This window comes from Protopterus annectens, chromosome 8.part0, assembly GCF_019279795.1.
Source record: "Protopterus annectens isolate FY-2018-M chromosome 8.part0, PAN1.0, whole genome shotgun sequence".
In the NCBI taxonomy this organism is placed as follows: Eukaryota; Metazoa; Chordata; order Ceratodontiformes; family Protopteridae; genus Protopterus; species Protopterus annectens.
In genome coordinates, this window is record NC_056741.1 from 1,892,716,528 (window position 1) to 1,892,731,405 (window position 14,878).

Here is a 14,878-nt window from a genome sequence, read left to right on the forward strand (position 1 = left end):
AAAGGGGCTTGGAGACCTGGCATGTCAGAGGATACTCTGAATTTCCTAAACAGTTTTTTAGGGAGAACCTCATTAAGCAGAGGATAATTACATGCTTTCTTGAAACATCCACCAAAGCCAAGATCACTGGAGGAATGGACTTAAGGACCGGTACTTCTCCAAAAGATTATATACCCTGCCAGTCTCCGGGGCAGCATAAGATTGCTCCCAATTTAATTTGTCCCTAAATCTAACCAGCATTTGGGAAAAAGAAAACATCTGTTTTGGTTCTGCACCTGTTCGTCATCAGTGGAAAATAACTGATCCGACTCACATGGGTCAGAACCCTACAACACCTGATTCCCATCAAAATAAAGATCCTTACATGAATAACTGGTGGTAGAAGCACCACCTTTACTAATAACTGTGGTATGCACCCCATAATATACTGCCTGAACAGTATCCAAAGGGACAGACCCCAGTATTTGTCCTTTAAGTAGCTGTGAAAAGACTATTTCTATAGGGGAACTAATAGGATACTGCACTGAGAATAAAGACAATCACAGTAATCCAACTATAAACACAACTATACAACATAACCCCTCCCCCCAAATAAAAACAAATGGCTAATTTCAGCCCACCAAGAATAAAAACAGCCTAAAATAGCCTTAGACCAAAATTCAAATGTAAATTTAAGAAAAAATCCTGTCAGAAAAAAAATGTCATCAAAATCATAATTTTAAATGAAAAATTTGTTTAAATGTTATCAAAATTATGCAATTCAGTTATATACTTGAATCTATGAGGAAAAAAAAGGCATGTTTTCCTGTCAAAAGATTAAAAATAAAGCCTTAAATCAACAGAAATAATTGTCACGGTTTACTTGCAATTATGGCAACACAAGGCAATGGCAGAACTGCACTAAAACGGCTATAGAGCACAAACTCTCCAAAACATTCACCAAAGACCACAAAACAATTGGAAAGGGTTTAAAACCCCATACAAACTAATAATCAACTAAATAAATACGATACAAGCATATACCGTAATAGAGGATAAATACTGAAAACAGACTTTTTTAAAGAAATAAATCAGTGTTTAACATCGCACAAGCGTTGAAAGAAAAAAAGGCAGTGGGAGGAATTAAAAAAAACAAAGGGGCTCTTATCTGAGCTCTGAAGGTAAAGTGAGCCAGAGAGGAGCAGACTTCTCAGAGATCCTTTCCTTCCAGTAGCACTAGAAAAAAACTGAAGGGCTTCTGTATGAGGCTGTGAAGGACTACCCCAAAACCACAGATAGGCAGGGGGAAAAGGTCTGAGCTTTGACAGACAGCCAGATTGAGGGTAGCAGTGATCTACTACCCATATGCCAGTAAGCAGTGTGCTTGTTGAACAACTGGCACATTCCAGTACAGACTATATATATAGATATATATATATATATATATATATATATATATATATATATATATATATATATATATATATATATATATATATATATATATATATATATATGTGTGTGTGTGTGTGTGTGTGTGTGTGTGTAGATGTATATATATATATATATTTTATATATATATATATACATATATACATATATATATATATATATATATATATATATATATATATATATATATATATATATATGTATATAGACACACGGTTCCCCTTTATAATTTCGAAATACTGAAATCTCGAATTTCAGTATCCTGAGAACGGCTTTGCGCTTCGTTATGTCTGGTGTTTTCTGTAGATGGTGTATGGTGTCGTGTGTGGATTTAGGTGCGATTTAAGGTAAGTGAGTGTTTTGTAAGGGTTTTGGGTGAAAGTTTGAATGTATGTGAGTGTGTTTGTAAGTTATACGTGTGGGTTAGGGTAGGCAGGTGAAAGTATGAGTGTGTAAGTGTTGGATGTGTTGGTGTTTGTTTATGTGTGATGTGTGTCTGTGTGCGAGGTACTGCGGAATGACTGGGTGTGAGTTTGCTGTCTTTTCATGTTTGTGCAATCTCGGAGTTAGTATACATAAGTAGGAGAGGTCTGGGGGTTGCCCCCCTGCATATATGTAGTATAGGTGTGTTGATTTGTGTTGTTGTGTTTGTGTATGCAGTGTGGGCAGGATAGTATATGTATTGTGTGGTGTGTATATGTTCGCAATTTTGTATTTTGTGGTTTTGGTGTTTCGGGATTTTGAACATTCGCCTTTATCATTTTGAGATACTGAAATTCGAAATTTTAGTATTTCGAGATTATAAAGGGGAACCAGACACACACATACTTGTGTGTGTGTGTGTGTGTGTGTGTGTGTGTGTGTGTGTGTGTGTGTGTGTGTGTGTCTGTCTGTATGATTGTAGCTGCTTTGGTTGACAGTGTTTTGCCAATATCTGCTTAGTCGACTGCTTTTGGTTGACTAAACAGATGGTCAACAGATGTGCAAGATCTCACAATTCTTGGGTTTTGGGAGTATCCCTTTTCCTCGATCTTGTGCTATTATCTTGGAGCCCTTCCTACATATACTATGTTTTTTTTTCAGTTTTCCATGCTAAAGGTTGTTTCTCTGCACATGCATAGTAGCAGGTAGACATCTGCATTTTTGACATATAGTGTTATCTGTTTAGGAATTCGACAAATGTGAATGTCGACCAAAGAAAATAAAACATAATTCATACACACACACATATTTTTTACATATACATGGTGACAATATGTTTTAATGACAAAGCCAAAAATCAAATGTTCTTCAAAAAATAATGCTAAAAATGTTTCAACATTTTAAGCAATTAATGGAATATAACAAAATACGGAACAAATAAATCAATGGTGATTATGTGCTTATCTCACACTGCTTCCAACTGGATACAAGCAGTAAATACATATAAGCACAACTAATTAGTCATGGAAATCAAGCTGAATTGTTTAGATAATAATGTAGTGATTCAATACCCCAGTTAAAAAACTTATTAAGTTTACAAAATATATGCAGCTTGACAAGGGAATATAACTTAAATGTGTTTAGAGATGAAGCAGCCTAGGATGGGAGTAAAATATTCTAACAAAGCCGCTGCAGAAATATTCTCAGGCTAAAGATGGTGCAAGGTAGGACTAAAAGAGCAAAAAGAAGAAATAACAAGTTGTCCTCTATTTAGGCATGGGTAGGGTGGTGAGTGGTTAGTACAGGGCAGAGAAGTAAGACCATTTGTTGCAGCATAAGGGAAGAACTTGCACTTGTCTGTGATGAACTTCTACTATCAACTTTCTGCCAGTGTAGTCAGCCTTTCCAAACCCTTCATTGAACTCTTCCCTTATCTTCCACTTTCATTAGTAGAAAGGCTGATTCTAGCTGTTAGTTCAGTCAGATATGTCTGGGACAAATACAATTAAGAGCAGTAGACCCAGGTTGGATCCATGCAATGCTCCATTATTTACTTCACTAAGTTCTAGCATTGTCCTTCGTGTCATAGCTCAAGGCTCAGGGCTGCCTTGGGATCAGTTTATATCCTACTACCTCCAACCAAAATGTAATAGACAGCACTTTTGCCAGCCAAATGTGAAGATGAAGCTGGCACTGAAAGGAGTATGAATCCCAACACTATCAAAGAGTGTACTACCCATATACATGAGGAGCAGTGGGCTGTAGTACTTGGATCCACTCCACTGCCCCAAATTAAGTCTGTGGCCTAACAGAGGGATGTTTTTTTGAGTAAGGTTAAAGAAAAAAAAGAGGAAAAGTGCACATAAATCTGATTAAATAATAAATTCACTAAATATTTAAATGCAATCTGGCTCCAAGAGCAAAAAAGAATATCCACTGTTGTCCTGAGTATTGGCTTCCAACATTCACACCCAGTCTATGACTATACAAATGATCACTTATAGTGTTGAGTATTTGGCCTAGCACTCCAAGCTCCTTTCTCACCACTTGGTCTCTGAACCACAGTATCTATCAATGCCCCTTATCTTATTACTTTTGCAAATTATTATTTTCTCTTTCTACCTCACACACTCACATACACACATGCAAGCATTTCCCAGGGAAGTCTGGTAAATTCCTCCAGTTCCCTAAAGATTTCTTCCTGGTATGGTAGTACTCCCATGATTCTAGAGATGGGTAAAGAGCAAACTTAAGTTACCTGACCATCCTTAATTTAGTTAAATATGAACCATAACACAGTCTCTTACTGGTACTATACTCATGTGAGCTGGCTAATGGATGCAGATTCCATAACTTTGCCAGCCTACAGAGCTAAATAATGATAACCTCTCCTCAGACAATAAATAGCAATGTATAAATAAAGAACAAATACTAGCTGCATGATCTTAAATAAGTAAAGCCTTACTTATACAATAAAGACTGTGCTAATACAGAATAAGCATGCAAAGGTCAGGACAACACACAAAACAAATCTAAAAAATGTCAGTTATACAGACTGAATATTTAAAGAAGAACTAAATCTACAAATAATGAAATGCCCAAGCTATTTCTTCCTGAAGAAATACTTCACAATTATTCCAAGTTAGTAAAATATTATAAAAGGCAAAATTTAGTAGCAAGCCCTTATAGAAATGATTGCCAATATTTCAAGCAAAGATGAGCTGACTTTACAGTGGTTTCAGTTCCAGACATATACATTTCAGCTCATCGTTCTCCTCCCACAGAAAATCAGGGGATCACATCACATTTGACTACTACCTTCTCAAAGAAAATGGTTATTCTACCTTCAGACACCACCCCATCCCCCCACATGCGGTTGAGTAGTTTCTCAGGAATAAAGGCAAATTACTTCTTCCTTGGGAGTGTTCTATTTGAATTTGTATGAGCTTTTTACTTACTGACTCCAAACCCTTGTGCAACTTAATATATGCAAGTGATTAAGCCCTTTCTGGGGAACTGCAGAAAGTTACAGTTTGCATTTTAGTTGCAAATTGCATACATTTCTATTATTTTCATTCTTCTTTTTTTGCGTTTTACATTTAGAGAAATGGTTAAACACATTTCATGCCACAGGAAATGCACATTTTGGAGAGTTCACACAGCTTAAACATAGCTTTACAAATGTGTCCACATTTTTAAAAAACTAAGAAAAATGTATCAGAATTCAAAATGTTTTCTATTCTGGCAAAACAATTATCACATTTATCACCAAAAACACCCCCTGAATTTACCACTCAGCCATGCAGCAGACATATTCCTATGTCCTGAACTTACCTTTAACACCTCCTGTTTTCCAGTATGCCTCCTGTATATGAATGAGTCACAGGCCTTGATTAAGTCCATACAGCCTGCATCTGCTAGTACTCCTCACCCAAGTCAACCTATAACCCAAACACAAAATTGGATCTGTTTTGGCTCTCAGCTCCTTCTAATCATGAACCCATGTTGGCTGCTATCCAAAATATTATTATTTGTCTAAAAATACTTCCAGTCTTTCTTTCAGAATTATCTTCATGACTTCCCCTACCACTGCTGTTAGGCAAACAGGCCTGCACTTTCCCATAGTCTTCCTGCTCCCTCCATTGTACAAGGGTACCACACTTGTTATCTTCTTCAGGTACTTCAGCACTAGCCAATGATCTACTGAAGACCTCCATTAGGTACACTGGCTAGATTTCTGAGGACTCTGGAAATTAACCCCTTTGGCCCCTGTGCTTCATCCTCCCTAAAGACAACCAGTCATGGTAAAGACAACAAGACATGATTTACTGCAGACCTGGCCCTAGGCATAAAACAGCACTTTGACCTGTTACCCAAGAACTAAATCACTTTCATTTCTCCTTGGTTCAAAAGAACACCCTTGAGAACAGTTTTTACACTGCCCATTTCTTCAGTCAGCATTCAGATATTACTTTGCCAAATACCTGATGTTCAAAAAGTTTATATGCATTGTATTTGCTGAATTAAACTGTAAAATATAATTTATTTCAGGGCCTGAGCACAACAGATATTAGAGCTGCATGTCAACGGGCAACATAAAACTGTATATTTATCAGTTAAAATCAAGCTGTTAATTGAAACAAACTGTGCTGTCAACCAGCACAGTCTGTGCAGCTGCAGACTTCCCTGCAGTTGTGTAGCTACAGAGTTAGTATAAGTAAGAGGTGTGTGTGCCTCCCCCTCCTCCATGGGGGTTCAGGTGGCATAGCCTTTACAAACCTTTTTTTTAAGCTTTGTGCTGTTATTTAATTTTAAGTATGTTGGATTGTTCTGGTATTTTTAACTGTATGTTTCTACTCTGTCAGTGTATGGTTGAACAACCAGAATTTCACTGTCAAGGTCCTTTGCTGCTGTGCATGTGATGCCCTGCCAATAAGCAAACATATCTGATTAATCAACATGAATTTGTTCCCTGACCCAGGTGGATATAATGATGCCCATCCCAACCTACACTGGCTGTTAAATCTTTTTATACATACAATGATGATGATTAGGAACTACCAACAGCAGCTGTCATAGGCAGTATGCTTCTTACAGTCCAATTGCTATAAGCTTCCTGTCCATCTTGCATGATTACAGTCCCTGACATCTATGCATTCAAGTTAAAAGAGGCAACTGTAACAATAACCGTGCAGGTCACCATATTAGATTAAATACATATGAACCTCTCGCTCTACAAAGGTGGCCTTCTTCTTGCCAGCTGAAGAATACACCACTCTAAACAGAGGTCCTTTCTGAAAGCTGAAAAAAAGATTGCTATTGTGATAGTTGAGGTTATTCTTTTGTCCAGATGAAACTCAAAAGTTTATACAGCCTCAAGAAAGGAACATCCCCCCCACTCCATGTAAGCGTAACTTCAGATTTAGTATATACATGAAAGAGGGGTGCACAGCACACAGTTTTTAGGTTGGGGTTTTAAAATAACTGTCAAGGTTAGATTTTGCACAAGGAAGTCAATGTTTTACCGTTGATTTTCCAAATGAAATCCTGCTAAATATCCAAAGTCCATCTGTCAAATTCATAGCACACTGGTTCAACCATTTACAGTAAACAGCAGCAGAGCTTCTACTCCCTCCCTCTAGCCTTCCCTAAAGGGTTTACTAAAACATTTCAGTGGACTATGTCTTAGACTGGTATGTGTATTATGAGTGGGAAGAAGATGATGAATGTTTTCCCATTCAGTACAGTTGCAGGGCAGGCCATTGTAAACTTTCTCCTTTCAATTTAAGGAGACCTGAAGAAAATTGATCAACATGGTTTCATATTTTGTGTTTTTTTATCTGCAATGGAGTGGCCACATATACCTCCTATGAAAGGGACTTCAGGCCTACATCCACAGGTATTCATCACTGAGGTTGTATCACTTGTGGGCAAGGAAAAACCTGACCACAGTGACCTCTTCTTATGAATGTGTGTCTTGTCCATGTGGTTATTACCTATCAGATGGCCACTGTTCAGTAAGTATGTCTCATGGAAGAAGCACATAGGTATTTACTTGATCTAAGAACAAAGGGAATGTTAGTTATTAGACTTAAGCTATAACAAAGTTGAAAATGCAAATCCAGAAGCTCAAGGAAGACCTAAAAGATGCAGCTAAGAAATGAACATGTGCTTTCAAATTACTAATCTAATAATGTTTTTCACACATACTGCCTTGCATTAGCTCTAACCACTCCAACCTAAAAACCTTTTAGACAGATACAGATTAGATGGCAGTGAATGACTAACACAATATTAATCTCATCAGTATCTCCTTTGTTGGCTGGCTGTTTGGAGACCATGCAAATATAGAAGTGTTAATGTGTAAACTGATATTTTAGTAGACTTCTATTGCTGCTGCATTAAAGCAGGCTAACAGATTTGAAACCACACACTTACCTGATCAACAAAGCTGATGGCATCACGAACATTCAACTTCTGATAAACATCCCAGATTTCATCCTTGATCCTATATGCAGACTTCCTCATGAGCAGCTGACTCAGGTACTTTTTATCAAAGTGCTCCCACCTATTAGGGAAAACAGAACAAAAGAAAAAAATGCACTACCTCATTCATTAACTATGAAACATTAATAAACACACTTAACTAAATCACATAAGTGGCTTTTGTGGCCACCTGTAATATGATGGTTTTCTGATAACTCTAAACCAGGCCATGAAAATACTGGAACCTTCATGTTTCATTTTATGCTATTTCAACACTTTCAGTAACAAATGAGAGCATATATTATTTGAAAAACTTCATAAATAACTGGCAGTTTGAATTTTCTCAGTTAAGTCGCACGAACTTAAGTGAAACTGAATTCACTGAAAGAGTTCAGCATTTCTTCAAGTTGTGAGAAACTGGGACTCAATTACAGTTAGATAGGGATGTAACTACAGTGGTTCATTTCCAGCATCTGCATACACAGTGTGTGAGCACACGCTTTCTTATGCACTATGTAATGCTTTTTTTCAAATACCATTTTGCTCAGTTCTGTTTCAGAAAATGGCATCTGTGAAATACTCCAGAGAAATATAGCAACCATATAAGCCTACAGGGAAGGTACAGGATTATTCTGGCAAGCACAATGCATTCTTACAACTGAATGCTTGCTGAAAGATTGACAATCTATTGTATTCTTCAAAACAAGATACCTTTCTTTCCTGTAAAGCTCTGGCAAAGTTGCTACCTACTGTTTGCACTTGAACTGCACAGCAAGGAAACATGAAAGACCCATTACAAATGTAAGGAACACTGACTTCATTTGCAGTTTTTTTATATACTTTTTCTTTTGTTTTTCTATATCCCATTTCTGGCCCTCATGCCTACCAACCATCAAGCCACAGCCAGTGCCTGTTAATTCTCAACACTGTGGAAAAAATAATGCATGAAATGGCTATCCTTCAGGTAGCCATGAGGGGTATTTCTGTTGGGCCCTAACAGTGATCCTGGTGGCTGACATGGGCACCCTATACCCTCCCCCTGAAGTGTGCATGCTTCCAACACCCACATGCCCCATGAGGGACAGCATCACCAACCTGGGTTGCCAGGTTTACATCCCCCTGGTCATTTGGCCACTGATTTCATGCCAAACTGTGCTTACAGAGGAGCAGGTTTGCTGACTGCATCCACCAATAGCTTCCACTAAGATGAGGGAGCTGGGATAAGTCACTCACTGTCACCATCTTCCATCTCCTGAGAAGCTATTCAAACTGGCTGTTCATGTCATAGTCGAGGCTTCTGTCTGTTACAAAGCCGGGCTTCTTTTGCAGGTTTCAATTTTATAGAAGCTGCTTAAAATGCTGATTAACACGTTGTGACACCTGGCCAATACCCCACCAGACTGCTACCCATTAATATGACATCCCTTACTATCCTTGGTCAGTAATTAAGGAGATTCAATCCTCAGTACTGACTCCAAAATGAGACTGTCACTTAAATAGAAGTACTATTTCACAATTTCCCCTAAGAGCACAACAGGAACATGTCTGTTTTCCTGGGACTGGACTATATACCTCTGTCCACCCCAAATATATTTTCTTATTATGCACTTCAGAGCAATGTGTCCAAATTTAAGATCTCTGATACATTCACACTCAAAGTAAATTTAAATCTCACACATCCAAACACTTCTGGGAAAGCTTGACAAAGATTTTCAGCTATCTCCCTTCCCTAAAATAATACAGTAACACTGCCACCAATCAGACTCTCTTCATGCCCTTGTAAAGCGGTGTCCAATTATGAAAATTAAGTATCACATGACCATAAGTGACCAGGCCTTTGAGGTGACCTGGGGAGTTTTGAACAGGTAAAGGCACTCTCTAATCTCTAAAGAATAACACTGATTTCCAGCCACAATGTAAAGTAATGAAAAATGTTTAATAATAAGTACAATTATTACAAGAATGTAAATCAATAGCTTTCAGTAAACACCAGATTTCATCACCAGAAATGTAAAATTAAACTGTAGGATAGGAGTCCATTTTTCTAGAAAAACTCCATCTTAATAACAAAGCTTTTCTAATCTAACTAAAAAATACTGTTCCTGATCTGTTGTAACACAACAGCAAGGCCAAAGCAGGCTTACTTTTTTGTGAGTTATCTTTCATGGGTGTTCACTGACTGCACAGCACTGCAACTGACAGTACTTCACAAAACTGCCCAGCACTTGACAAAATGCTCAGTACTTGAAAAACTGCAGTCTCAACTGTCTTAGTTTTAGAAATAACAGTTAGCTGTTTGAAAAAGTTCTTTTTCTGTCAATCAGCTGTTTAAATAATCACTTAGCAACCAGGAAAATTCTAATGACATCACTCACTGTTCATAGGTTCATAGGTTCATAGGTTGATACTAGGCTATCTGCCCTAGGGCATTTATAAGCCTAGCCAGAGTGTGTTTGGCTTTCGCCACCCTTTTAGATTAGTTGACTGTGCCTCTGTATAGTAGGTCACAGAAGGTAGCCCTTTTAAGGTTAGTTTACTGTACCTCTGTCAAGCAGGGACACAGAAGAGATCCCAGGGGTATAGGGGTTCATCTGATTCTCCACAGTACTTTAGAATGTCCCTCTCAAACATGCGCATTTAAGCAATTGGCTTAGCTTCTGATGTCAGTTCAAGGGGTACAATACTTGGCCTTGGAATACATGGTTGACAGACCACTCTGCTGCTGGGATGGTCTGCACTTATCATCTAAAGCTTTTAGATATTGCAAAGATCTTTTCCACCCTCACAATGCTTTTTTTGGAAATGCATCAACACACTGACAGATTATCTAAACATTCAGTATAAACAGGGAAATACTCAACATTTAAAAAACTAATTTACATCTTCACAATTAGACATGCTGGCACATAACACAAGTCAGTCTGAGAATACACACAAATCTCCTGCCATACATGTTAATGCAGATGACAGTGTTTTCAGTTTCTTCACACAAGTGAAGACAAATCACACAACTACTGCTCCATAAATGTCCATTTCTATTCAGTGAGCACTGTGATTCAAAGGAGATGTTTAAATTGTGACATGGGATAACAAGCACAAAAATATAACAGCGTTGAAAGGTAAATTAAAAATGCTGGTTACTGCCACAGCACGCTTGCTTATAAAAAAGATAAGTAAATAGATAAATAACTCAAGCAAGCGTTGACAGAGTGAGAAATAACCTTCTATGTGTAAAAAATCCAAGTAATCCGGTCTTCTGAGACAAATAATTCAGTTTATTACACAGATAAACCACGATAAGCGCTTTCACTAACTAGTAGCTTCTTCAGATCACAAACAGCAAGCACAGGAACCATGTGCTTTAAATATCTGCATGTTAATTAATCAACCAACTTTTAAAGCAGAAGCGCCATAAAACCTAAAAACTAAATATATAAACATAAAATCATCTCAAGATGCAACAGAAATAAACAATGGTGTATGCATATTACTTTTAAAAATTAAAATAACTTCATTCCATAAGAAACAATAAAATTGAAGTAAATATAAGAACATGTTGTGAGCAGCATACTATCAAGTACAAAGTGTATACAGCCTAATACATAACTGCATGTGATAGTCATATTATTAATAATACGAGGCAACTTAGAAACTATACATAGTAGATGCCATCAAAACATGAAACCATATACAAGTCGAAAGAACTATTATCAACCAAAGTGATACTTGGTATAATAAGGTCAGTGCATAAACAAAGATGTATATCTGCATATGTATAAAATGTGTATATAAATGTAGTGTCTTAATAAATATATGTATCTAAATATAAAGGAATGAATGAATGTGTACAAAAATATAAATAAATAAATGAATAAATAAATAAGTTATTGTCTAAAAATGAAGCTAAAACCATTAACATTAACAGTATTACAATATAAAATGAATAAATTACCCAAAAATGTGATATATGTATGTGTATGTATATGTATGGGAACAAATATCAGAGCACATTGAATTCTTAAAAATTTCAGAACTTAGTGTGCCTACGTTTCTTTAGGTGTGGTCTGATAGATGCCCTTTCATTTAAACCATGACCTTTATCAGCTCTCAGCAAAATAATCCACCTACTTTCTCTATCTTCGGTATGATTCATGATGTCACCTCCTCTTACATTAACATTCATTAATGTTAATGGTTTTAGCTTCATTTTTAGACAATAACTTATTTATTTATTCATTTATTTATTTATATTTTTGTACACATTCATTCATTCTTTTATATTTAGATACATATATTTATTAAGACACTACATTTATATACACATTTTTATACATATGCAGATATACATCTTTGTTTATGCACTGACCTTGATAATAGTTCTTTCAACTTGTATATGGTTTCATGTTTTTGATGGCATCTACTATGTATAGTTTCTAAGTTGCCTCAGATATTAATAATATGACTATCACATGCAGTTATGTATTAGGCTGTATACACTTCAGACTTGCACTTTGATAGTATGCTGCTCACAACATGTTCTTATATTTACTTCAATTTTTATTGTTTCTTATGGAATGAAGTTATTTTAATTTTAAAAGTAATATGCATACACCATTATTTCTGTTGCATCTTAGATGATTTTATGTTTATATATTTAGTTTTTAGGTTTTGTTGGTTGATTAATTAACATGCAGATATTTAAAGCACATGGTTCCTGTTTGTGATCTGAAGAAGCTACTAGTTAGTGAAAGCGCTTACCGTGGTTTATCTGTGTAATAAACTGAATTATTTGTCTCAGAAGACCGGATTACTTGGATTTTTACACATAGAAGGTTATTTCTCACTCTGTCAACGTTATTTATCCATTTACTTATCTTTTATAAGCAAGTGTGCTGGCAGTAACCAGCATTTCAACGCTGTTTCTACATTTTCTACGTTGGTTACGTGACTACGAGTGAGTTTCTAGCTACTGGATATTCTACTAAAGCCATGGCGGATATTGAGCTTCCCTATAAGCCCAAGGCAACGATGGAAGCCAAGTTTAAACAGCATCTTGATGGGACTCTTACTACATTGTGGTCGCTAACAACTGAACAACTACCAGCTAATATGGGTGAGCGTGATGTGGATTTTCAGAAAGCTAATTTAATACTTAATGACATAGAGAAACACTTTTATAAACTGAAACGTTTACAAATGCAAAGGCAGCATTTTCAATTTTGTTTAGATAATGCCATTATACCACGGGCTCAGGGTGTTCTCTATGCCTAGTCAAGGCAATGAATACCCAGAATTGCTGTCATTGTGGCAGCAGATAAATATTGAGACTAAATATTTACAACTGTTGATTAATTTCTTCAAACCTGAAGAACAAGCTCTAACAAGTAAAATCAATGATTTACAGCAACAGTTATTTAAAGACTATAGAGAGTTGGCTATACATGATTTATTTGACAATATACTTGACTGTGTATCTGCCTATGAGCGTAAACTATTTCAGCAGAAACAAAGTAAAGTTTCAAGGGACATACAGGATTTTAAAACAGGGCAAGTTTTTGTCTGGGAAAGGCGTGTCCCAGAAAGTATGCCTGCATCTGTTATCAAGCAAGGCAGCTTACCTCTTCAACAGCATAAGACTCTACAGAGCACTGGTAAAGTGGTCTCATCTCCTGCAGCTGTTTCTAATGTGCCAGAAATTGCAGGAGAGGCCCCAACCATTGCTAATGAATACGTTGACTCTGATACTATATCTGCTGATATTTGTCCTTCTACTAACTTAGCTGCTAGTAATGAGGAGATAGCAACTAGCAATGACTCTATAGATGTTATACATATAACGCATAACAGTATGAATGAAAATGTAAATTTATATCCTACTGTGAATGTTGTTAAGAATAGACTGCTGAATGATCAAGAGCAGGTTGTTAGATCTAAAACAAATGAATTTAAAAAAGGAGCAGCTTTAAATCTTTCCTTCCCTTTAGCAAAGGAGAAGAACTTAAGCAGAACACCGAACAGTCGAGGAAATTTTCAGGGGAGCCACTCACCAATACAACGCTAAAGAAAATGTGGACAAATCACAACAAAATTTAGTTTTTAATTTGTCCAGTGTTCCGCTGTCACAGCATGACATTAATTTATTAGTCAAAGGACTAAGTTTCATTCCTCATAGCAATAGTATGCTAGATGAAACCATCATAGATGTTAGAATGTTTTGCAGAAATGTTATGCTCAAGTACATTTATAATGATACTTCTATTAATAAGATTGATAGTGAATTAACTACTGGCAATGATAAATTTGTGTTTAAGAATCTGAGTGACTATACACCAGTAAATCATCCATTAATTGAAGCATATTTACGCACTACAGAAGATGAGATTTATAAGTATTTTCATAAAAAGAGACTGAACAATTCTAATTTTATGTTTAATAATAATCTGTCATACCATGAAAGAAAGAGCCTTCATAACCTAAGAAATGATTTAAATATAACAATTAGGCCAGCAGATAAAGGCTCTGGCATAGTGGTACTTGATACCATAGATTATCAGAATGAAATGTATAATATGTTAAGTGATGTGTTTTATACAAGAATTGATTTTACTAAGGTCCATGAAATGTGTGCATATGTACATGATATTTTAACAGATATTTATAGAAGTAATTTAATAAATAGAAATGAGTTCAATTATTTATATATTAAGATGCCTACCATCCCAGTTATACATGGAATACCCAAAATACACAAAAGCATTAAGTCACCCATGAGACCAATAGTCTCAGGGCAAGGATGGGTTACGGAGCACTTGTCAGTTTTATTGAGAAACATTTAAGGTGTATTTTAAACAATAATGAATTTGTATTTGTGATTCTAAACAGTTTTAACAGATTTGTACTATATTAATAATCAAATGGATACTATCCAAAATCTGATTTTAGTAACTTTTGATATACAATCATTGTTTACAGTCATCCCTAATGATCTTGGTCTAACTTATGTTAGTAAATATCTTACAGAACATAGTACCTATGGCAA

At 36.2% G+C, this 14,878-nt stretch overlaps 1 protein-coding gene across 1 annotated transcript in view; it reads right to left on the reverse strand.

Annotated features, from left to right (window-relative positions):
* The window catches only part of SLC9A5 (solute carrier family 9 member A5), a 2,700,532-nt gene that overhangs the window by 702,960 nt on the left and 1,982,694 nt on the right, over positions 1-14,878 (reverse strand). The window contains exon 10 of the mRNA XM_044081386.1: positions 7,792-7,921. Within this exon, the coding sequence (XP_043937321.1) occupies positions 7,792-7,921 (130 nt within the window). The remainder of the gene's footprint in view (positions 1-7,791; positions 7,922-14,878) is intronic.